Below are 24,125 nucleotides of genomic sequence, written 5' to 3'. Positions count from 1 at the left end.
TGTTGTGCACGCAATATGTTATCCAAAACCTTCAACTTGATCAATCCTGTTGGTAACAGTATTTTAGCCAACACTCCATATTTTTGAACAGTCAAGTTTGGTGGTGGCCATGGAATTTTGAGCTCTGTAGGAATTAGCACTCCCCGCAAATTCTTGTCACAGATCAAAACCTTTTGGACATCGTGATCTTCATTAGTATAACCAAGCAAGCATTCACTCCAGGTGTCATGAATTGGCCAGAAAACTAGCATTAGTGGGAGGAACAAAACATGATCATCAAATGACCAACCATAGGCTAAAAGCTGCATATGCTGGTAGGAATTCCAAAATGTGCTAGAAAGATGCAGCGCATAGCCAATACACCATCCAGGAACCAGAATTTGCAACAAGCCAGCACTGACAATAATCGTTCTACTCATGAACTTGGTGAATCTGTAGTCCAAGGAGATTTTGTGGGACTCACCGAATAATAGTAGTACTCCAACCTCAACTTTAGCTTCTGCTTGAATAGGTGGTGGCCAGGGCTGTAAGAGTTTCACCACCACACCTTCGTTGCCATGATTCAACCATAGATCAGCCCAGGGTTCAAGTTGCTGCTTAGCACAAACATCTTTGTAATTAGCTCGAGGATGAGGTGGCCCATATCGTGAGATCTTCACCACCATGCCTCCGTTACCTTGACAAGGCCCTGGATTTGGCCAAGGTTCCAAATCCACCTTGTGAATAAATCTTGACATGCCCTGATTAGCAATCAAGTCAAGAATGGGAACATCAACCTTTGGGCTCAGACAAAAAGTTAAGTGTTCTCCAAAGCCTGGTCCCTCTGTGGTCTTCTCCACACAATCCTCTTCCCTGGCCAAGTTGTTGCCATCACTCTCATCGGCAACAATTTCTTGACTGGCCTCCAATGCAATGGGAACTGAATTAGTAACAGAGCATGGCACTACTGCCACTCCGGTGGAATCATCGCCCACAATTGGTTCCACTTTACTGTTGCGGCATGTCTCAAGCATTTGATTGATCATCTCCTTTATCTCTACACACAAATCATGCAAGGTCTTATCTGATTTGTCCTCAACCTTGCCCATGTCAACCTCATCCTCCTTGGTCGCGGTGAGGGAAACCGGTGGCACCGCTGCTGCTGATGCGGCTGAGGGTGTAGACGGATTCATGGTGGCCAGGAACACATGTTCCAGTGTGGTAGGTGTGCTCTCGGCATCAGACTTGGTGATGCCACAGCTTGGTACCGGCGTCGAGCACTTGGTGGGCATCATGTCGGCACCGTTCCCTTTGAAAGACTGTGCGTGCTGGACATCAAGCAGGCAACACCCATCATAGATAAAAAGATATCTGATGAAGGTATATCGATTATTCAGAATTGGAGGGGCATCTGAACTCAGATATCCGTTTGCAGATCTAGAGACAATTGTTTTCCTTGCTGATGGATTTTTCAATGCTCTACCGCATTCACCAGCTACACGATTGAAACTAACAAAGTACAAAAACTAAAAATTTCGATCAAACATTGTGTTGGTTTGGTTGGGGTGCGCCAGGCCCGGGCAGCAGTGCAACGCCTGGGCGACGCGTGAGGGCCCCAGTGGCAAGCCACTGTGGTGGGCTCTCCCCCACAAAAAATAAATTTAATATCAAAGTGGACACATGGCCCACGTATCAGATATTAAACTGATAAGAACAGATACTACACTTGATCTTAGCCAAAAGGCCGAGAAAGGTATGAGTTGCTTCGTCTAATCCTGCCTGCTTATATACAGAGCGCAACGCCCTCGTACGTCCTTCGTCTCCGAGGTGGTACTAAACCGAAGAACCATCCATCCATCTCCAGATCCCGTCAGGTGCTATCGTTTAAACGCATACATGGGCCGGAGTTTTCCTTTTGAGGCCGAAATCTGGGCCGTATTTTTTTTGCGGGGCCGAAATATGGGCCGTATTTATTTCTGTTGGCCTGTTACTAGTGGAGAAGGCCTGTCTCTATACGTCACGGCCCACTATTGAACGCGAGGACGAATTGAAGACGTCGAGAATTTGTCGTTCAAAACTATTTGAACGCTGAATGTTTAGATTGGAGGTTCTTTTCGGCGGAATTCGTTCACATGCCATCGCTGTCGCAAGTATGACAAGTGGTTCTTTGCGTTTTTTGGTACCACCGGTGGTGTTAAGTCAAACATGATGGCACGACCAATGACCATGACAATAGCTTCTGCCGTGCAAGATTTGGAATATTTCCCCATAAATCCCCGTAGTAGAGACCATGGTAATAGATGCTACTTCCTCCGTTTCATATTATATAAGACTTTATAGTATTATTCGCATTCATATATATGTTAATGAACTTAGACATATACGTGTGCCTAGATTCATTAACATCTATATGAATATAGGCAATGCTAGAAAGTCTTATAACCTGAAACGGAGGGAGTACCAGATTGCCAGGTTTTTTTTTTTGGCGGGGATTTAAATCCGAACGTGCCGTTGTGAGTTCCAACAGAAGACGGAATGTCGACCATAGTTGAACTTTCAGCCAGGCACATCGAGGCTAGCATTGAACGGCAAATATGGATTTGATTTGATTAGTATTAATCTTTCTGAAAAGAACAATAAAGTCCCATGGAGATGGAGGGAATGGTAAATGCAAATATGGATTTGATTTGTATTCTGGGTTTCTGGATGTAAATTTGAATATCATTGTAATTTTTCCTATTTTGTGAGGCGATTTCCTAGTATTCAGTGTAGTAATGTTACCGCGGAGCATATCGAACCTAAGGCTGTGTTTAGTTCCACGTCAAAATTAGAAGTTTGAAGAAATTGGAACGATGTGATGGAAAAGTTGGAAGTTTATGTGTGTAGGAAAGTTCGATGTGACGGAAAAGTTGTAAGTTTGAAGAAAAAAATTATAATCTAAACAGGGCCTAAGGCTGTGTTTAGTTCCACGCCAAAATTAGAAGTTTGAAGAAATTGGAACGATGTGACGAAAAAGTTGAAGGTTTGTGTTTGTAGGAAAGTTCGATGTGACGGAAAAGTTAGAAGTTTGAAGAAAAAAGCTGGAATCTAAACAGGGCCTAAATGTTTCGGTAAAATTGAAGTTATCTGAAGTCTAGAACAGCGAAATCTGATGATACTTAGGGCAGTCACAATGCGTCACGTAACGTAGTTTTGAGGAGCCAAAACTGCCACCTAGACTGAGAAACTTCATAAGCAACAAGCTCCACAATGCATGTGGTCTACTTTTTCCCTACACTGGGTCCCACCCGTTATCTCTCCTAACTTTTTCTCTCCTCTCTCTCTGCCGAACCCAGCCGGCGCGTCCCCTCCTCTACTCCGCCGCCGGCGCCCCTCTTTCTCTCCCAGGCGGCGGCGGCGGATGGAGCGGCGGACACAGGCGGCGGCGAATGGAGCGGCGGACACGGGGGGCGGCGGCGGACGACGCGGCGGCCCAGGCGGTTGACGGAGAGGCGGCGGGGCGATCCCAGCGCCGGACGGAGCGCCGGCGTATCCAGTGATGGCGCCGGGCGGAGCGGCGATGGGACGGCCAGATCCAGCCGGATCTGGCGTCGGCGTCTTCCTCACGGCGTCTTCCTCGCGGACGACGAGCGGCGGCGTGGTCGTCCTCGCGGAGGTCGCTGCCGACCGGAGCCCCGTCGCCGTCCTCGTCTTCCGGCCGCCGCACTTCCTCCCCTCCTTTTCCAGCCGCCACGCCTCCCTCCTCCGGCCGTCGCGCGTCCCCTCCTCCTCCGGCCGCCATGCTCGCCGGATCTGGCCGCGGACGGCGACGGCGGGCTCGTCGGCTGTGCACGGCGACGGCGGGCTAGGCGGCTCGTCAGCAAGGAGGCGCCGCCAGGCGGGCTAAGCAGCGACGACGATGCCGGGCGGCGCTGCCGCTCCTCTCTCCCTGTCTGCTGGATTTGGATCCTCTACCTTCACGGCTTGAAGGCACGAGCGTGCAGTCGGCACCTCATCCACCGTTCAAATAATCCAATGGCTCACGTCGCCTGTGCACGTCTGAATGGATATCTGTCTGTCAAAGTCCACGAAGCACTACTGCTATATTTCAGTCCGAATACCAATGATGTTTGCATTATAAATTTTGTAATTTTTCTTATCAATCCTATGCTCTAATCATAATTTTTCTTTTGCTTTTTATGATGTGACTTGACATTGCGTCATGCTCCCTCTATTAGTTCCCAAAATAAAAACTTTTCATGTGGAAAAAAAAACTAATTACACAGTGTGCGTGTAAATTGTGAGATGAATCTTTTAAACCTAATTACACCATAATTTAACAATGTGGTGCTACAGTAAACGTTTACTAATGACGGATTAATTAGGCTTAATAAATTTGTCTCGCAGTTTCCTAGCGAAATCTGTAATTTGTTTTGTTATTAGACTACGTTTAGTATTTCAAATATGTGTCCGTATATCCGATGTGACAACCAAACCCAAAAATTTTCTCCAACTAAACAAGGCCTAAGTCGCTTGACTTTTTTTTCTAGTCAAACTTCTTTTTTTTTACTTTTTAACACAAAACAAATATATTATAAAAATATATTCAACGTTAGATTTAATAAAGTTAATTTGATATTTTATATATTACTATTTTTTATATAAATTAGTCAAACTTAACGATTTTTGACTAGAAAAAAAGTCAAATGACTTATAATATGAAAAAGATGGAGAACTACTTTGTAATGAATTAGTGTTGTTATTTGAAACTTTCAGTTTTCTTGTATTTTTAATTTGGTGATATCATCCATTTTTTTTCATGTGTATTAGCACTAATATAGTTTGTAAGTTTCTTTAGCTCGCGTACACTTCCCAGACCAAAACAACCATCGTGGGATTTTTTTTTTTGCGATAGAACCATCGTGGTCTTTCACAGACAAATTCATTCGTCTATTTAAGCGCACATGCGACGTGAGCCGTTGGATTACTTCAATGGTGGATAAGGGGCTGACTGCATGCTCGTGCCTTCACTCTGCGAAGGCAGACGATCCAAATCCCTGTCTGCTGCCTTGCCCATCTCCCCTCTCTCCTCTAGCCCGCCTGTGGGTCCCACCGGAGACGAAGAACGGGTAGCCAATGTTGGCTACTAGGAGCTAAGGAAGTTGTGCATTTGGATGATGTGGCAAGGAATATTCGGTTTTTGGGGTGGAGGCTGAATGCCACGTCCGCATATTGTAAACGCCCTTATAAGAGTTGGACACATCTGAAGTCTGAACTCTGACGATGTCTAGATTTTGGGCAGACTCTTGCAGAGTTTTTGTTCATGGGTCAACAGGTCAGTGACCAATTTTTTAGCAAATTTACGACGAAAGCTATCCGAAATTTTGAGTTTCATGGATCACCAATTTCGTAGCAAATTAATGGCACTCAACATCAGTACTCAACTCAACTCTTCCTGCAGTAAACAACTTAAACAGACGTAGAGGATCAGCGTTCAGCATGAGAAATCATCAAACTTTTAAAAGCTGTTTTGGTTGGGGGTGTGCCAGGCCCTGGCATCAGTGCAACGCCTAGGCGACACGTGAGGGCCCCCAGTAGCAATACACTGTGATGGACCCTCCCCTATAAAAAATAAATTCAATATCACAGTGGATATATGGTCCACAGATGGCACAGCTCTAACTCTAGTCCCACCTCTTCTAAAGCTGAATCTCAGCCAAACAATTTCAGCTTCACCAAAAATGGGAGCGGAGCTAGGTGGAGCTGTCTCACAAGATAAAGCCAAACAATTTCAGCTCCACCAAAAAGGGAGTGGAGTAGAGCTGTATCACAAAATGAACTAGAGGAGCTGTATCACAAAATAAACTAGAAATAAACTAAACAATTTTAAGCTCTACCAAAAATGGGAGCAGAGTTATCTCACAAAATAAACTAAAAAAGTGGAGCTGGATTTAAACAGCTCTACCCCAGACTCAACTCCTGTACCTAAATTTAGAAGTTTTAGCTCTACCAAACAAACCCTTGATTTTAGCCAAAAGGCCGAGAGTTGTTTTGAACAAGCCCACCTGCTTATATACATAGCGAAGCGCCCTCCTCCGCCTTCCGTTACCGAGGTGGTACTAAAACCAAGAAAAAAGGCGCAAACATGGCATGAGTTTTTGTTTTAGGGCCGAAATCCAGGCCATATTTCTCGTGTTAGTGGAAAAAGGACCAAAATTATAACTGTCTCTATCTGTCACCACGGCACACGATGGTAATGGGTCGGCATTGTGAGCATTAACAACAATTCTTTTGATTTTTCTTTTGCCTATCCAAGGTGTTTGTTAGTTGCACAACTTAAGCTCTGTGTTTGGTGGATTTGATGAACCATTCAATACTCATAGTTGCATATCATTGTTCTCTATAGCCTATGCAGTTTCCTGCTTTTCATTACTGCCCACATGGACAGTCATCTTCCTGGCAACTTCACGACCGAATGGTCGACGCGTCTCCTCCTCCTCCTCTCGCCCTATCGCCGGGTGCCACTCTGGCCCAGGCGCCCACCCCCTCCTCCACCGACCAGTCCGGCCCTAGTGTCCTCCCCCGCTAGCACAGGTTTCATCCTCGGCTATCCTCCCTTTCTAGAGAGAGTCAGCCTCGGCTCCCTCTCTGGCAGCTACTCGGATGGGGATCTGCCAGATCTGCTTCGCCCTCAATTCCTCCTGGCAAATCTGGTCAGTGAGGCAGCGGATGCGCGTCCCCCTGGTGCCAGCCAAGATCCAGCAGGTTCCCCCCTCTACAGGTTCTTTAAGTTTTCAAGCAGCCCCGGTTTTACTGCGCAGGGTGGGTGAAGGATTTACTCCTCCTGTGCCCTCCGGCTTGAAGGTACAGGGAGTTACTCCTCAGGATAGCTTCATTCAGGCAGCAAGATGAATGGCTTCGCCCTCGCAGCTTCCCAAAGCAATCCCAAAAAATCTTCCGTCTGAGGCTGCCACCCGTCTTCAAGTTTGGCAGACAGTGAAGCCAAAGCATTGGTGGAGGAAGAGACATGCCCAACGGCCTTCGGCATTCATGCACCTTCAATCCGCTGCTCCTCCTCAGCTTCCCTCCGCATTCACTGGTCGCCACCAACCTTTCCTCTCGCAGTCCAAGCCTCTTCAAGCAAGGATCAGCTTCCTCGAGCTCTTTAAAAAGAAGGCGGTGGGTCACTGCTTCCGCTATCTAGCTCAGGACCACCGAGTTGCTTCCTGTAGAGACCCCCTGAGGTGCATTCTCTGTGGCAGTTCTGGCCACAAAGCCCGCTGGTGCCCGGGAGACAGACGACGGGATAGGGGGGGTCCAGCCTCCTCGCCCCACTCCTGCTCCTCCGCTAGCCAGTCGGCTAGTTTTCCCTCCGCTCCCGGCAATGTCGCGCCCAGGGGACCCAGCCAACAGGCCGGACAGCATCCAGCGCGTCCTGCCCAGGACGTCGGCCATCCGTGAGGATGAAAGTTTCCTTTCTCGCACCGCAGCGGTGGTACAGGTTACAGGCAATCTCCCAGTGACGAACATGAGACAGATCAACAGGTTACTGGCGTCCAGGTTTCAGGTTCCTCGTGAGGACCTCAATGTTGTCGTCTTCTCCAAAGGAGGCTACCTGGTCACCTGCACCTCTCGGTCGCTCAGGGACATGATGGTTGCGGCGAGCCCTTTTGCTGTGGAGGACATTGACCTCTCGGTGCTCCCGTGGTCGAGACGCGTCCAGGCAGAGCTGGTCAAATGGTGCTTCAGCATTCGTGTCTGCTTTGAAGGCATCCCCAGCCACGCTTGGTCGGCAGAGACAGTTACAGGACTGCTTGATGAAGGATGCTTGATCCAGGACCTTGATGAGCCAAGAACGGAGAACGAGACGGCTTGCCTCTGCGCCTGGCTGTGGGCGGACGATCCGGACTCCATCCCGAAGGAGGTGCACTTCGAGCTTGAAGAACCGCTGTCCCCGCGCTCCCCAGACTCACGCTGGGACCTGGACGGAGAGGCTCGGCAGAGGACTTCCCCTCCCAAGCTGCTGGCCTACCCGGTGCTCGTGCATCTCGATCAGGTGCTCGACTTCAACCCGCCGCCAACTGAGCCAACTTGGATGAATAGTCTAGGGAGTCAGGCCAGTGGAATCATCTCCCCTGTCTCGATGACAGAAGAAATCCCAAAGCATCATGATTTTATTTGGAGCCTTGGCGTCAAGGATGGCACTCTTCCCCCTCAGCCTCCGGCTTTCCCTAGCCCGGGCCCAGGCAGAGATCGCTCACGCTCACGTTCCCGCTCTCCGCCAGCGAGGGAGCGCCGCCGCCCCTTGGGGTGGGATGTCCCTCCTGCTCGCAGCTCAGCTTTCCCCAGGCGCTCCTCTTCCAGGTCTTCGGAGAACAGAGGTGGGTCCTACGGGGGTGGTCACCGCAGGGCAGCTTGTTCTCCGGTGAGGGCCGCTCGCTCGAGGTCTCCGCGTGGAAGGTCATCCCCCCCGCCGTCGCTGTCGGTTCCTGCAGTGATGAAGGATGGCGGCTTCCAGCTGTCTCGCCCCCCTTCTACATCCCCACAGGACCCGATCACCCAGGCCACCCCTCTTCAGGCCAACCAGTTCGTGATGGAGGCTGACCCTATGCTGGAGGAGCTGGTAGCTGACCAGGCGTCCCAGTCCGCCGTGCTGGTGTAGGTCTCTCAGGCTGCCCAATCTCAGCCTTCCCAGTCGCCTCTGATGATCTCCCCAGACAAGCTTGCAGATTTCCTGACCCAGGCCTTCGCGGCGGTGCAGCCTCCTCTGCTCAAAACTCCCACGCGCCAGGTCTCCAAGGGAAAGCTCTTGAAGAAGATCCCGACCCGTCTTAGCCAGGCGGGCCGCAAGAGTGCTCGGTTGGCCAAGAAGGCAGCCGCTCGTTCCTCTCCGGCCAAGCAAGGTGACCTCGCTCATGAGCTGCTGATGAAGAAGGCTGGCCTGCTCCCTGAGGACGGCAAGAAGACTGAGGACGCAATGGCCAAATACGTCAAGCTTTTCAAGCAGCCTCTCTCTCAGGAGGTCATAGATGCCTTCTCTGCTCTGGTGGCCGGCTGCGCCATTGGTGACAGCAAGAAGAAGACTTAGTTGGCTTCGCCGCTTGTTGATGTGCTGTTCCTTTTTGCTATCATGAGTCTTTGTAGTACTGAAATGGGTTGTTTGCTTCTCCTGAGGGGTTTAGAGCAGTTTAGTTTCTTTTGGAGCTCTTGTAGCTCGAGTAGTTGGCTTTGTTCTTCTATGCTGTGCCTCATGCTCCCCCTGTACCCAGTTAGACCTCGATCTAGTAAGGATGGTCCTTCAGTTATGTATCCAGGTTATGTCTCTGCAGAAAATGAAGTGCTCAGTTGCCTCTACCGGCCAAGCTCTACCTCATCTCTCCCTGCGACTGTGTTTTGCTTCTCTACTATGTTTCAAGCCTCACCATTTCTATAGGTTGTGCTCTTCCATCCGCTTGGGATACTGCAGGTGCCCCTCCCGTTAAATGTCTACAAATGACTGTGCCATTTTGAGTTGGAATGTTAGAGGCTTAAACTCCACGGCCCGTCAGCAGGTTGTCAGAAACCTTGTCATGGACATAAACTGCTCCTGTGTATGTCTTCAGGAAACTAAATTAGAGTTCTTTGATCAAGCAATAGTCAACAGGTTCTAGGTCCATCGTTTGCAGATAATTTCTGTTTCCTGCCGGCTACAGGTACAAGAGGAGGTATCCTGCTGGCGGTGTCTGACTCAAAATACTCGATTGAAAGTGTGCAAACAGGTGTTTACTCGATCACGGCAAACTTAAAAGAAAAAGAAGATGTCTTGGCTTGGAGCATAACAGGGGTGTATGGACCACAACCAGACAATGAGAAAAGAGAATTTCTTGAGGAACTAAAGCAAACAAAGAACACAGTAAATCAAAAGTGGATGATCTTAGATGATTTCAACCTCATTGTCCAGGACTCCGACAAAAATAACAGCAATCTTAACAGGGGCATGATGCAGTCTTTTAGGGCGGCTTTAAACATGTTGGAAGTTATTGAAATAAAACTAAATGGCCGTCGATACACCTGATCCAGCGAAACAGAAATACCAACCTTAACAAAAATTGACAGGGTGTTTTGCTCACATGAGTGGGAAGAAAGGTTCCAAAATTGCTTGCTTTCAGCTATCTCTACGATGGTCTCAGATCATTGTCCTCTGCTGCTAACTGCAAACCCTTCTAGGCCTAAATGCAACCTTTTCAGGTTTGAAAAATACTGGATAAGGCTCCCAGGATTCCTTGAAACTGTGCAGTCTGCCTGGTCAAAACCGGTCCACTCGCCTGATGCCCTGAAAAGAATTCTTATCAAGTTAGCCCGAACAGTGAAAGCACTAAGAAACTGGAGCAGATGCAGAGTTAGGAGTCTAAAGTTGAGAATGGAGATAGCTACTGAGCTGATCTTCAGACTAGACTTAGCACAGGAAGAGAGGAACCTCTCAGCTCAGGAGATCCTTTTCAGAAGATCCCTTAAGCAGAAGCTCTTAGGTCTGGCAGCCCTAGACAGGGTGCGACTTCGTTAAAGATCCAGACAATTGTGGATCAAAGCAGGTGACGCAAACACTCGGTTCTTCCAAATCAAAGCTAGCGTGAGAAGAAGGAAAAACTTCATACAACACCTCCTGACAGACTCCGGGATGGTTCACTCTCATGAAGAAAAAGGACAAGAACTTTTCAACTTTTACAAGCAGCACTTGGGAGAACATAGGTCTCGAACCTCTGTGATCAATCCCTCCTTCTTACAGGAACACAACCTTGACCTCGCTGATCTAGAAGCACCTTTCTCAGTTGAAGAAATCAAAAGTGCAATTTTTCAATCCCGTTCAGACAACTCCCCAGGTCCAGATGGCTTCACAGGTGCTTTTTTAAAAAATGTTGGGACATCATTCAGGAAGATATCACGCAGGCTATGGCTTTTGAATTCAGCCTACATTGCTTTGCTTCCAAAAAAAGAGAATGCTCTTCGTGTCAGTGAATTCAGACCCATAAGCCTCATCCATGCATTTGGAAAACTCTTTTCTAAGCTCCTTGCAAACAGATTAGCTCCGAAACTTCAACAGCTTGTGTCCCACAACCAAAGCGCTTTCATAAAAGGAAGAAACATACAGGACAACTTCCTCTTCGTCAACAACTTGGTCAAAGAGCTCCATTCTTCCAAGACCCCGGCAATTCTCCTCAAATTAGACATTGCCAAAGCCTTCGACTCAGTCAGCTAGCCTTACCTTCTTGACAGGCTTAGGACGCTGGGGTTCGGTAGAAGATGGCTAGGTTGGATCTGCTCCATTCTTGGTTCTTCTTCTTCTAATGTCCTCCTAAATGGAAGAGCTGGTAACAGTTTCATGCATGGCAGGGGTCTATGGCAGGGTGACCCGTTATCTCCGATGCTCTTTATTCTAGCTATAGACCCACTTCAAAACCTTCTTGCGGCTGCACAGGATGAAGGCTTGCTGCAGCCCCTTCATAGGAGAACTGCCCGCTTTAACATGGCTCTATATGCAGATGACGCTGTCATTTTCACCAAGCCGATCAAGGATGAGATACAGGCAGTGCAAGCTATCCTCCTTCACTTTGGACGAACAACGGGAATGATCACTAACCTAACAAAAAGCGAGGTTTACGCCATCAGATGTGAAGATCTGGACCTCCAGGATATTCTTTCCCCCTTCCCAGCCCAGTTGAAAGAATTCGCGTGCTCCTACCTCGGCCTACCTCTGCACATCAGAAAGCTTCGGAGGCTTGATGTTCAACCCCTAATTGATAGATTTGCTGCTCGCCTTCCTACCTGGAAAGGAAAACTTCTCAACAAAACAGGTAGAGCGGTTCTAATCAAGTCTACCCTCTCAGCTTTGCCAACCTATCACCTCACGGTGTTCCCCCTCAAGAAATGGGCAGAGAAAAAGATGGACAAGATTCGCAGGGCTTTCTTATGGACAGGTTCTGAGCAGGCTAATGGAGGCCACTGTCTAGTCAACTGGAAGAGGGTTTGCAGACCAAAAGATTTAGGGGGACTCGGCATTACTAATTTGGAACTCTTTGGTCGTGCACTCAGACTGAGGTGGTTATGGTATGATTGGACAGCTCAGGACAAACCGTGGCAGGGCTCAAACCTTCCCTGTGATGAAACAGATAAGCAACTCTTCAGGGCCTCCACCGTCATCTCCTTAGGAAATGGAAACAAAGTCAAATTCTGGCATGACCGATGGCTGGAAGGTAAAGCTCCTAAAGATATTGCCACATCCTTATTTCAGATCGCATCCAGGAAAAACAGGACGGTTGCCCAGGAACTTGGCGATAATCGCTGGCTTCGTCAGATGCAGAGAATGAAAAGCACAGTCCAAGTCAGGGAGTTCATCATTCTTTGGCACTCTCTGCAGCAAATTCATTTGCAGGATGGCATTGAGGATTCCATATCATGGAGATGGACCCCGAATGGCTGCTATTCGGCTAGCTCGGCTTACAGGATCCAGTTTCTAAGAAGTATACAGGACAACAGATCAACTTTCGTCTGGAAGGCCAAAATGGAAAATAAATGCAAATTCTTTGGCTAGCTGATGATTCACAGAAAAAACCTCACCGCTGATAAACTTCAACTAAGGGGCTGGGATAACAGTGAGATCTGTCCCCTCTGTGGCATTGAACCAGAAACGGCTAATCACCTACTCATGGATTGTGCCTTCGCAAGACAAGTTTGGAGCTCCATGTGGAACAAGCTCGGCCTACACATGCCTTCACCCTCTCTTTTTCCGGGACGTTTGCTAGATTGGTGGGAGGCTTGCAGGAAGGAGCTAGTTAAGGAACAAAGACGTAATTTTGACGGCCTTTTCATCTACACTACCTGGGGCATTTGGCTGCAAAGAAATGGAAGGATTTTCAATGACATTTACAACTCGGTAGCTCAGGTCGTTGATTTCATCATTGCTTTGTGCAAAGAGTTTGATGAAGCCCTTAGTTCCTAGATGAGTTTTCTACGCTTTCTTCTTCTTGTTGCAGTTCACTTTCTCAAGATTGGGGTTTCCCATCTGTTTTTAATCTCGCAAGCTATGTGCTTGCCCTCAGCTTGCGTGGCTGGCTTGTAAAACGACCTCTATTGTCTGCTCCTCCTTTTATGAAATTGGCAGAGCTCCTGCCGTCTTCCCTTAAAAAAAAATTACTGCCCACATAAATTTCTTGGCGGTTCTTTCATTGCACTCCATAGATGTGTTCTCATGTTACACATAAAAGAATTTTAAAGAATTTGTACCTGAATTTATTGATTGATTATAAAAGGTTAACACAAACAAACATGATCTACAAGCTAAATGTATATGTACTTCCTTCTTCTAGATCAAGAACATCATGTTGCTTGAGTTGGTAATTTGAATTCCGTTGTTCAATGCCAAGCAAACTCTGATTCTCTTCGGCATTACCTTCAGCTTCAACCCAAGGATGTTGCTGGTATCTCCTCAGCATCTCCAGCCTCTCCGCTACCTCCTTCATCGTCGGTCGTTCTTCCCCGTTCATACTTAGGCATCGCATCAGGAGGTGTGCAATCTCTGTGAGCATTTCTTCATTCATCTCATTCCTTACCTGGTTGTCCAGAAGCTCTTGATGACGACCAGCTTTCACTGCTGTGATGAAGCATGACACCAGACTCCTGTCTTCCTCTGGTCCATCCAAGTACAATGCCTTCTTCCTGGTTAGAAGCTCTAGCACGACGACACCAAAACTGTAAACGTCACTCTTATCGGTCAGTTGGCAAGTCATTAGGTATTCAGGATCTAGGTACCCACAAGTTCCCTGCACCAACGTTGCAATCTCGGCCTCATCAGCTGGTGCTAGTTTTGATGCCCCAAAATCTGAAACTTTGGCGTTGAGCTTGTCATCAAGTAGGATGTTTGCTGTCTTGATATCTCCATGGAGGATTGGCGGTGAAGCAGACGAGTGCATGTAGAAGAGTGCCTTGGCTGACTCTGCTACTATCCGAAGACGGGTATCAAGTGATATGTGAGCTATGGGTTCCTTGCCATGTATGTAGTGGTAGAGTGTTCCATTTGAGACAAACTCATAGATCAGCATGGGCACTTCGACTTCGAGGCAACAACCGAGCAATTTGATGATATTCTTGTGGTTTATCTGGGAGAGGATGAACATCTCTCTCGCGAATTCCTTAGTCTGGGCTTCCTCCATCATCTTCGACTTCTTGATGGCCACCACCATGTTGTCCTCCAGGACACCCTTATAGACAACACCGTGACCACCGCGACCGAGAACACGGTCATCAGCAAAGTTGTTGGTGGCCTTCTCAAGCTCTTCCGTGGAGAATATCTTGAATCCACCAGCACCTCCGCCAGAGTGCATCTGCTGCTGGAGGATCACTCCCCCATTTTGCTCAAAGAATCTTTGCTTTGTTCTGATGAGCTTCCTCTTCTGGAGAACTAGGTATAGGCAAAAGTACATGAGCAGTGGCAGGAAGACACCAACACTGACCCCTGAAGATGTCACTCATCAGAAATCGAAGAATCATTAGAGCGAGAGAGAGAGAGAGAAAAAAAGGTGCATTGGTGTTGCCATGATGGACGACAGTTATAATTTTTCACCTGTAACTACTTTCAGAGCTAAAGTGAACTTGTCCTTTTCGAGGCAGCCTTGTGGAATGGACGGGTCACCACGAGCACCTCGCGGGCACATGCACGAGTACGATCCTAGCGTGTTGGTGCACTCGCCGAAGCATGCGTACTTATCTGGCCGCTCGCACTCGTTGATATCTTCGCAAATCACCCAAATCAACAGGAATTAGCTTTTAAACTCACATGAGAAATATAATCTATCTATTATATTATTAAAGAAATAGAAAAAGGAGCCTCCACGTTCGTTCTCATGGCCTAGAAATTCTCACATTAATCAGAGAAAAAGAAAAAGTAGAGTCCATATAGAAATACAATTTAGAAATAGCTGAAATTCGGAATTAAAAAATAAGGAATATTAGAATAGGGGACTAGAGTCCATATAGGAATACAATTTAGAAATAGTTGAAATTCAGAATTAAAAAATAAGGAATATTAGAAGAGGAGACTAGAGTCCATATAAAAATACAATTAGGAAATAACTGAAATTCGGAATTAAAAATAAGGAATATTAGAAGTAGAGTATAGAGTCCATATAGAAATACAATTAGAAAATAACTGAAATTCGGAATTAAAAATAAGTAATATTAGAAGTAGAGTATAGAGTCCATATAGAAATACAATTAGGAAATAACTGAAATTTGGAATTAAAAATAAGGAATATTAGAAGTAGAGTATAGAGTCCATATATAAATACAATTAAGAAAAAATAGAAATTCGGAATTAAAAAATAAGGAATATTAGAAGTAGAGTGTAGAGTCCAAATAGGATTTTTAAAACTAACTAAAATTTGGAATAAACATAATAAAATTAAAAGTAGAGTTTAGAGTCCGTATAAAAATACAATTTACAAATAACTAAAATTCGAAATTAAGAAAAACATGAGAAGAAGAATTTAAAGTCAATATAGGAATACAATTTAGAAGTAAATGAAATTCGAAATTAAAAATTAAAGAATATTGAAAGATGAGTTTAGAGTCCACATAGAAATACAATTAGAAATAACAAAATTCTGAAATAAAAATAAATAATATTGGAAGAAGAGCATAGAGTCTATATAGAAATACAATTTACGGAAAATTCGGAATTAAAAAAAAGGAAATATTAAAAGACGAGTCTAGAGTCCATATAGGTATATATATAATTTACAAATAACTAAAATTTGATATTAAAAATAATTAATAACTAACAAGTATATAAAATACAATATGGATATTACACATTAATAGTTTTGTAAAGTTATTGCAAAATTTCAAATTATGTTGTCATTTTAATATATTTGAATAATATAATGAGAAAACATATATGCTATTATATGAGAGATAATATAATGATGCTAGCCGCGCAATCTGTGCGGGCCACCATGCTAGTTATATTATTAAAGGAATAGAAAAATGAGCCTCCACGTTCGCTCTCATGGCCTAAAAATTCTCACATTAATCGAAGAAAAAGAAAAAGCAGAGTCCATATATACAAATACAATTTAGAAATAGCTGAAATTCGGAATTAGAAAATAAGAAATATTAGAAGAGGAGACTAGAGTCCATATAGAAATACAATTTAGAAATAGGTGAAATTCGGAATTAAAAAATAAGGAATATTAGAAGAGGAGACTAGAGTCCATATAGAAATACAATTAGGAAATAACTGAAATTCGGAATTAAAAATAAGGAATATTAGAAGTAGAGTATAGAGTCCATATAGAAATACAATTAGAAAATAATAGAAATTTGGAATTAAAAATAAGGAATATTAGAAGTAGAGTATAGAGTCCATATAGAAATACAATTAAGAAAAAAAATAGAAATTCGGAATTAAAAAGTAAGGAATATTAGAAGTAGAGTATAGAGTCCATATAGGAATTTAAAACTAACTAAAATTTGGAATAAACATAATAAAATTAAAATTAGAGTTTTGAGTCCGTATAAAATATAATTTACAAATAACTAAAATTCGAAATTAAGAAAAACATGAGAAGAAGAATTTAAAGTCAATATAGGAATACAATTTAGAAGTAACTGAAATTCGAAATTAAAAATTAAAGAATATTGAAAGATGAGTTTAGAGTCCACATAGAAATACAATTAGAAATAACAAAAATTCTGAAATAAAAATAAATAATATGGGAAGAAGAGCATAGAGTCTATATAGAAATACAATTTACAGAAAATTCGGAATTAAAAAAACAAATATTAAAAGACGAGTCTAGAGTCCATATAGGAATATATATAATTTACAAATAACTAAAATTTGATATTAAAAATAATTAATAACTAACACGTATATAAAATATAATATGAATATTACACATTAGTAGGTTTATAAAGTTATTGCAAAATTTAAAATTATGTTGTCATTTTAATATATTTGAATAATATAATGAGAAAACATATATGCTATTATATGAGAGAAAATACAATGATGCTAGCCGCGCAATCTGCGGGTCACCATGCTAGTTTTATTTAAGGGTTTGTTGGAACCATGCCACCCTATATTTGCAAAATTTAAGATATACCACTCGTATCTCAATGACATGTAGGACCCACATGAGTCAATGACATGTAGGTCAGGGTGGTATATCATAAATTTTGCAAAATTTGTGTGGCATGGTTCAAATTCTCCCTTTATTTAATGGGAGGTGTGGTTATTTTTTTTACCTTGGCATCCACCGTCAAGGTAGGGGTTTCCCTCGTAGCCCTGGGAGCAGTTGCATCGGTATCCGGGGCCATCAATGGAGTCGATGCAGTGGCTGTTGACGCTCCGGCACGCGTAGTCCGTCATGTTACGAGTAGCGGCGCTGCAGTTACCGACGTTCCGGATGGCCCAGTTGAGCACGACGGGCACCGCGAAGTCGTCGTTTCGGTCGAAGTCCGGGTGGCCGCGGTAGGTGGTGTCGATCCACTTGTCCTCCGCCAGAAACACGTACCGGCAAGCAGTCGTACCGCCACGTAATATGGGGTCCCCTTCCCCTGGTTTGAAAGTTTGAACGTACAGCTCGTAGTAGTCGGTATTGGTCGGTATCCTGCTCTGGCAGCATCCCTCGCCGGTGCATCCCCCGGTCGAGGCACCACTCGCACCATTCCCCTGCGATGGCCGGCAGATGGACGTGCAACCGCTGACGTAGTAGCCGTAGGTGTCGACGAAGTAGCCCATGTTTGGGCAGCCGAGCGCGACGAAGCGGTTCCTCGCCGCAGAGAAGCGGTAGGCATTGCTGCCGACAAGAGTGATATCCTTGTTGACATAATTATTGGCATCACCGATCAAACCCTCCGTGCTGTTGTAGCACTGGCGTCTGGCGTTGATGAGGGCAGTAGCCTCCCCGTCGGCGAGGGACAGGTTGACCAGATGTTGCCGGTGGGTAGACACGATGAGGCGCGGAGGGGAGTAGGCGCGGTTGCACTCGAGCTCGAAGTATTGGTCGCGGGCGCAGCGGGCGCCGATCCCGAAAGGGTAGGGGATGCTGATGTCGCCGCACTTGTCGGGGCAGCCCGGCAGCTGCTGCTGCTGAGCCGACGCCGCTGGTGTCACTGCCGCCGCGCAGACGAGGAAGACGGTTAAGGCAAGCACCTGCAGATGCAGGGCACTGGTAGTCATTTCTGTCATGATAGCTAAAACTATTGTCTCGTTGCTCTGTTTGCTTAAATGGCCGCCTGATTTCCATATAAATAGATTATAGATTTTACTCCCTCCGTATTTTAATGTATGACGCCGTTGATTTTTTAACAAATGTTTGACCTTTCGTCTTATTAAAAAAATTATATAATTATCATTTATTTTATTGTGACTTGATTTATCATCAAATATTCTTTAAGCATGACATAAGTATTTTTGTATTTGTATAAAAAATTTGAATAAGACAAATGGTCAAACATTAATTAAAAAGTCAACGGCGTCATACATTAAAATACGGAGGGAGTACTGTACACGCGATTCGTTCATTAGTTGGAAGATTGGAGTGGAAAAGAAGATGTATGCTTAGGCACACGTGCTTCTTCGTTGGCGAAGCTGCCTGCCTGATTGATACGAATACGACCAGTGTGGTTGCAAGGATTTCTCAGAAAAGCAGGGAGATGTGCATGCGTTCCACTTGCACGTGATCAGTCTGGCCCAGTCAATTGCTATGCACCCTTGGATTTTTTCAGCTACACCAAAATATTTTTAACCGTCCATTATACATTAATCAAATGGCTAATGTTTCTTTAACCCTTTAGCTCTCGTTCGATTAATCTTTCCTAGAAGATTTAATGGGAATTTATTCCAAGAGACAGATGTGTGTTCCTGGTATGCACTGTGGCATACCCAAAACATATGCGAAATATTTAGGATGTACGCCGCTCCAGTAGTCAGAAGTACTCAGTAAGCCTCGATAGTCTATTTTCAATGCTTTCTCGAGCTTCAGGCTGAGTTTACATCCAAAGTTTTTCTTTAAACTTTCAACTTTTCCATTATATCAAAACTTTCCTACACACACAAACTTTCAACTTTTCCATCACATCGTTTTAATTTCAACCAAACTTTTAATTTTGACGTGAACTAAATATACCCCAGTTAACAAAGCAAAGCCCATAAGCCTAATCAACCACCCCGACTCACACAGCCCACGAACGAATAACTTCTTGTTTTTTTACAATCAAATCATATGGGAAATTTTATCAGGTTACAAATAATACATACTCCCTCCGTATTTTAATGTATGACGCCGTTGACTTTTTTACAAATGTTTGACCTTTCGTCTTATTTAAAAAATTTATGTAATTATAATTTATTTTATTGTGACTTGATTTATCATCAAATGTTCTTTAAACACGACATAAGTATTTTTATATTTGCATAAAATTTTTAAATAAGACGAGTGGTCAAATGTTGGTTAAAAAGTCAACGGCGTCATACATTAAAATATGGAGGGAGTACTTCTTATCCTACGATTTACCAATTATACTGGATTGACATACCTCATATCCTACAATATGTTTTCGTACATGATAAGGAAATATAGACATTATGGAAAATGTCCTTACGGGCTGGAGACTACCAGAGTCCTACTCGAAAAGGACCGGGACTGTTCTATATCGTGCCGGTTTCATTGTCTACGAGTTCTACTTGGAGACTAAGGCAACTCACGGTATAAAAGGCACACCCCCAGAGGGGTTTAGGATCATCGAATCATAGCGTCAACACACCCACCGTAGTCTACAAAGCCGAAGGACTCAAGCCGAAGCCGCTGGGAGATCTCGTCGAATAATCTCGACAGGGATCTATGTAGCGCCCGTTCCGTCATGGCGCCTAGCGGGAAAAATTATCTCTTAAAAACCCTAATTGTGAAATTTGTTTCTTTGCTTGTTGTCTAGTGTCCGTGCCATCTCAGATCTCAAATCCCCGATCTATCGTCAAGTTCAAATCCGAATCCAAATCTTTCCAAATCAAATTCCTCCGCAAAAGTCTATTTTGCCTCCCCCGGGGTCGATGGGCCGAATTTCTCTCGGCCCATCTTCCCCTCTCCCTCGGCCCTCTCCCCTCCCCCAGCGCGCTCCCTCTCCCCCTCTCCCTCCGCTCCGCTCCGCCCCGCACGCGCGCGCGGCGGCGCGCGTGTGCGCGAGCGCCGCGCCGAGCGCCCCTTCCCCTCGCTCTCCTTCTCCTCTCCCTGGCGAGCTCCCCGCTTGCGAAGACAGCCCCCGCGCGCCGTCGTTCGCGCGCGCGCGCCCGCGTGGTTCCCCGCCCGAGTCGCGTCGTCTGCGTCGTCCGCGTCACCCGGCCCCGCTGCTCTGCCGCGCCTGCAACCGCTCGGCCCCGCGAGCCATTGCGCGTGCCCAGCCGCGCCGCCCGTTGTTTCCCGCGCATGCGTGCCGAGTGGCCGACCTCCTGGTCGCCGCCGCCGCCGTCACCCTCTGCCGCGCCAGCCCGCGCCTGTCGCCCGTGTCGTCGCGCCGCTCCAAACCGCCCCGCCGTCATCGCCGTCGTCATCGCCTCGGTCCCGCCACTCCCGCGCTAGCCTCCAAGGGACGGAGGCAGAGCCTCCCTCCTCCCTCTGCCGCGACGCCCCCGCTCCCTCCTCCTTTTCCCGAAGAGGCAAGGGGACAAGCCCCCTTTTCTCTCCCTCTTTTCCCCTTTTTCCTCCCGCCGGCGTCATCCTCCTCCCTCCTCCCTGTCGCCGCTTTGGCCGCGACCGCCGAGCGCTAGCCCTCTCCTTTGACCGCCCTAAGTCGGTTCCCAAACCGACATTGCCATCCTATAAACCCGAGCTCCCCCCCTTTTTCCTTTCCTCTCCCATTCACCTCCGCGCCATTGCCGCCCCTCTGTTTCGCCGTCGCCGTTCGTCGTTGCGCGTGTCGGAGGAGCCGGCACGAGCAAGGACGTGGAAGGGGACTTCGGCCGCGCCCTCTCCTTCCTCTTCCCCGGCCCGAGGCCGGAGAGATTACTCCCGCGCCGTCGGCCTCTCGTCACAGCACCCCGACCCGCACGGTAGTGCCTCTCTCCGTTCTTCCTCCTCGCTCCATCTCCTCCCCTTAGACACGGGTAGTAGCACGAGTAGCCTCCCCGTAGCTAGCCGGCGCCGCCCCGACCGTTGCCGTCGCTCGCCGTGTACTCGCCGCCGTTGCCGCCCGAGCTCCGTAGCACCCGCTCGTCGCCGGCCTCGCTCGGCGTAGCTCCGCCCAATCCGACGCTAGCATCGGATTTCCGTGGCCGCGTAGATGCTCTCACCGCCGGGAATCGGCCCTTCGTGACCTCGTCGCCGTTTCCCTCTTCCCTCCCCGCCGGTTGCCGCCGCCGCGATTCGCCGCCGTCAAGCTTCCTCCGGCGAATCCGAGCCGTTGGCTCGTTTCCCCTCGTCTCGTGCAACCACCCGGTGTGCTCGCTTTCGCCTGTATCGCCGTGGTTCGCTCCGCCGCTCGCCGCTATCGTCCGTCGTCCGTTCCGGCCGGTGTCGTCGTCTACCTCCCGCCGGCCCGCGTGGCAGCCACGTAGGCGCCACGTCGGTGCCAGCTCAGCCGAGGTCGGGACGGGCCGACCCCGGTCAGCCCCTCCCGTGAGCGCGTTCCACCGCGAGCCGTGAGGCTGCGCGTGGGCCCGCGCGCATGCACCGCGTTCCTCCCCCGCCCGCGCGCGTACGCCGCGTGCTCGCTCCGCACAGTGAGCCGTGTCACCGACAAGCGGGTCCCACCCGGGACCGCGCGCGGTGAGCCCGGTCCACCGGCTCTCTCTCTCCTCCCTCCCGCGCACGCGCGCGTCTTGGGCCGCCTTGGGCCGGTCGGCCCATTTAGCTCGGCCGGTCCGCTCCATTTCCCTTGGGCCGCGCCCTAGCCGCCCGAGAAAAGTCTATTTTCCCTCCCTCTTTTCTTTTCTTTTCTTTTCTTTTCCAAAAAGGATTTAATTAAATCCTTTTCCTTTAGACAAAAATCCAATAATCTTAGAAATTCAATATCTTCCCAACCGTAAATCCGTTTGACTCCGTTCAACTTCCAAAATTCCTCAAATCTCGAGATCTATCTAATGGCACGCTTAGAGGTCATCAATAGGGCTTTATTTTTTTTTTGCCGTTTGTTGAGTTGCCCCGCTTCGCGTGTAGTTTCGGAGCCCGAAGACCCGCAGTGCGAGGATTTCGAGGATCAAGCTCCAGATCTCGAGCAAGGCAAGCCACCTTTGAACATCTTGAGCCTATATTTGAAATTTAATTATGTTGCTTGAAAAATATTATGCATTGATAGGATCGCACTTAATCTGTTGTCCCGTCTGCAAGGCAGATTGGCGGACCTACCTAATTTGTTGCATTTGATCTTTCATTTGTTAATTGTTATGTCATGTCCCCTTGTAACCATCTAGTTGCGTCTCGATATTCGTGCACCCTGTGCGGGTATCGACGGACGCCTTCAAACTTAAAAATCTGATTAACAACTTGGGTAAAACTAGGGTTTTACAAAAGACTTGGAAAACCCGACACCTGGGTCGGTGCTTGCGAACTAAATGAATTTCCAAAACCACGGACCGGGGAACGTACTGGGAGTACGGTTTCCCGCTCTTGCACTTAAGGACCGTTTCCTTGGAATTTCATCCAAACATAAGACAAGTACGACCACATGGGTGGAATGGGACACCCCTGGCTGAGTAACTAGCTTATCAGGGGAGCCTTGATGCCGAGAGACATGTGGATTCGCCGGGGTGGTGTCGGGGAGGACCCCTGGGCTTCCTGGCACAGTATGGTCTGGGACCTAACCTGTTGTTGGTCTGGGACCCCTCTCGTCGGCATATGGTAAACCTGTGTCGGCTTTGGAAATGCCTTGTCATGAAAGCTTGGAGGTCTCCCGACGTGGCCGATCCCCACGGGCTGGGTGATCCGGGTTAGTAATGTCGTGTGGGTAAAGTGTACCCCCTCTGCAGAGGTTAACAAACTGTTCGAACAGCCGTGCCCACGGTCATGGGCGGATGTGAAGTGATTCCTAGCGTAGTTTTGTTTGACTACTGCTTGTGAAATTGCTGTTGTGGAAAGGGGTTCGATGTTTGAAAAATCTGCAGCTGATGGGATCAGCTAGGCCCGGGTGGCCGTTTGAAAGTTGTTGGCCCGGGTGGCCGTTTGAAAAGCTGTTGGCCGGGTGCCAACCTTGTTTCAATTCTAAAGACTGATACATTGCACATACTCCGACCGGACGAGACGCACTGTCTCACCCGTGTCGTTTGAGAAGCACTCACTTAGTTGTTTTTAGAAAAGAGTTCAAATAAAATCAATTGCAAAAACAACAGCCTTTCTTTGAAGCCTGTATTAAACACTTATTTCCCATAGCTTGCTGAGTACTCCCGTACTCACCCTTGCTTTATATAAATAATCCCCCCCAGTTGCTGAAGAAGATGAAGCGGATCCTGCTGATGAGGAGTTCTTCCAGGAGCAAGCCGGCTACGATGAGTTTTAGGGTTTCGGCCTAGTTCCCAAGTCGCGCCTGTGTTGTTTGGTCCAAGTCCTGGCTTCCGTTTCCCTTTTGTAATGCAGTTGTGAGCTCGGGATCTGTCCGCAGCCCAACATGACTGTACCTCTACTCTATAATAAAGAGACTTGTGTTGCTGTGATAATCCGTCTTCCTGTGATACCAGCACTGTTTTCTGGGACTGGTATCGATTAACAGGTTAATTTGGAGCGTCACGGGCTAGTTCCGGTCGGTACTAGTTCGGGGCGTGACAATCTAGTCGTTATCAACAAGTTCATCTGTTCTCTTTGTACTCTATGGTTTTCTATATCAATCTTATATAAACTGGATTAGGGCTATTACCTTACGAGGGGGTTGAACCAGTATAATCCTGGTCTCTTTTCTGTTTTGATGACGTATCGTGTAGAATCTCGTACCAACGTACTCCAATACTCCATTTGTCCGGTCTATGGGTATCCCCGGTTGACAAATTTATCAAAAGAAATTTATGCCTTTTGTATTATATGTTCTTTCAATATTATTTTACATAGCAACAATTCACGACTCAGAATTGCAGTCATTTAAAACTTAAAATTTTCTAGTGCAAATCATACGGCATACATTATGTTTATTTGGGATATTAAAAAAACAAA

General features: G+C 46.8%; 1 protein-coding gene and 1 non-coding gene across 2 annotated transcripts; both read right to left on the bottom strand.

Annotated features, from left to right (window-relative positions):
* Nucleotides 1–1,539: 1,539 nt before the first annotated feature.
* Nucleotides 1,540–1,736, bottom strand: LOC112938047 (U2 spliceosomal RNA). The gene has a single exon (XR_003241096.1). It is a non-coding gene; the product is annotated as a U2 spliceosomal RNA (small nuclear RNA).
* An 11,471-nt stretch (nucleotides 1,737–13,207) lies between these two features.
* On the bottom strand, nucleotides 13,208–18,211 carry LOC4331083 (wall-associated receptor kinase 4). The gene is made up of 3 exons (XM_015767414.3): nucleotides 17,239–18,211; nucleotides 14,555–14,722; nucleotides 13,208–14,446 (listed from the first exon to the last, which is right to left on the bottom strand). Exons 1-3 carry the CDS (start codon nucleotides 18,182–18,184, stop codon nucleotides 13,266–13,268), a joined length of 2,295 nt encoding a protein of 764 aa, XP_015622900.1. The 5' UTR covers nucleotides 18,185–18,211; the 3' UTR covers nucleotides 13,208–13,265.
* Nucleotides 18,212–24,125: the final 5,914 nt, after the last annotated feature.

Source organism: Oryza sativa, chromosome 2, assembly GCF_034140825.1.
Source record: "Oryza sativa Japonica Group chromosome 2, ASM3414082v1".
Classification (NCBI taxonomy): domain Eukaryota; kingdom Viridiplantae; phylum Streptophyta; class Magnoliopsida; order Poales; family Poaceae; genus Oryza; species Oryza sativa.
This window is presented reverse-complemented; position numbering and strand designations above follow the sequence as displayed.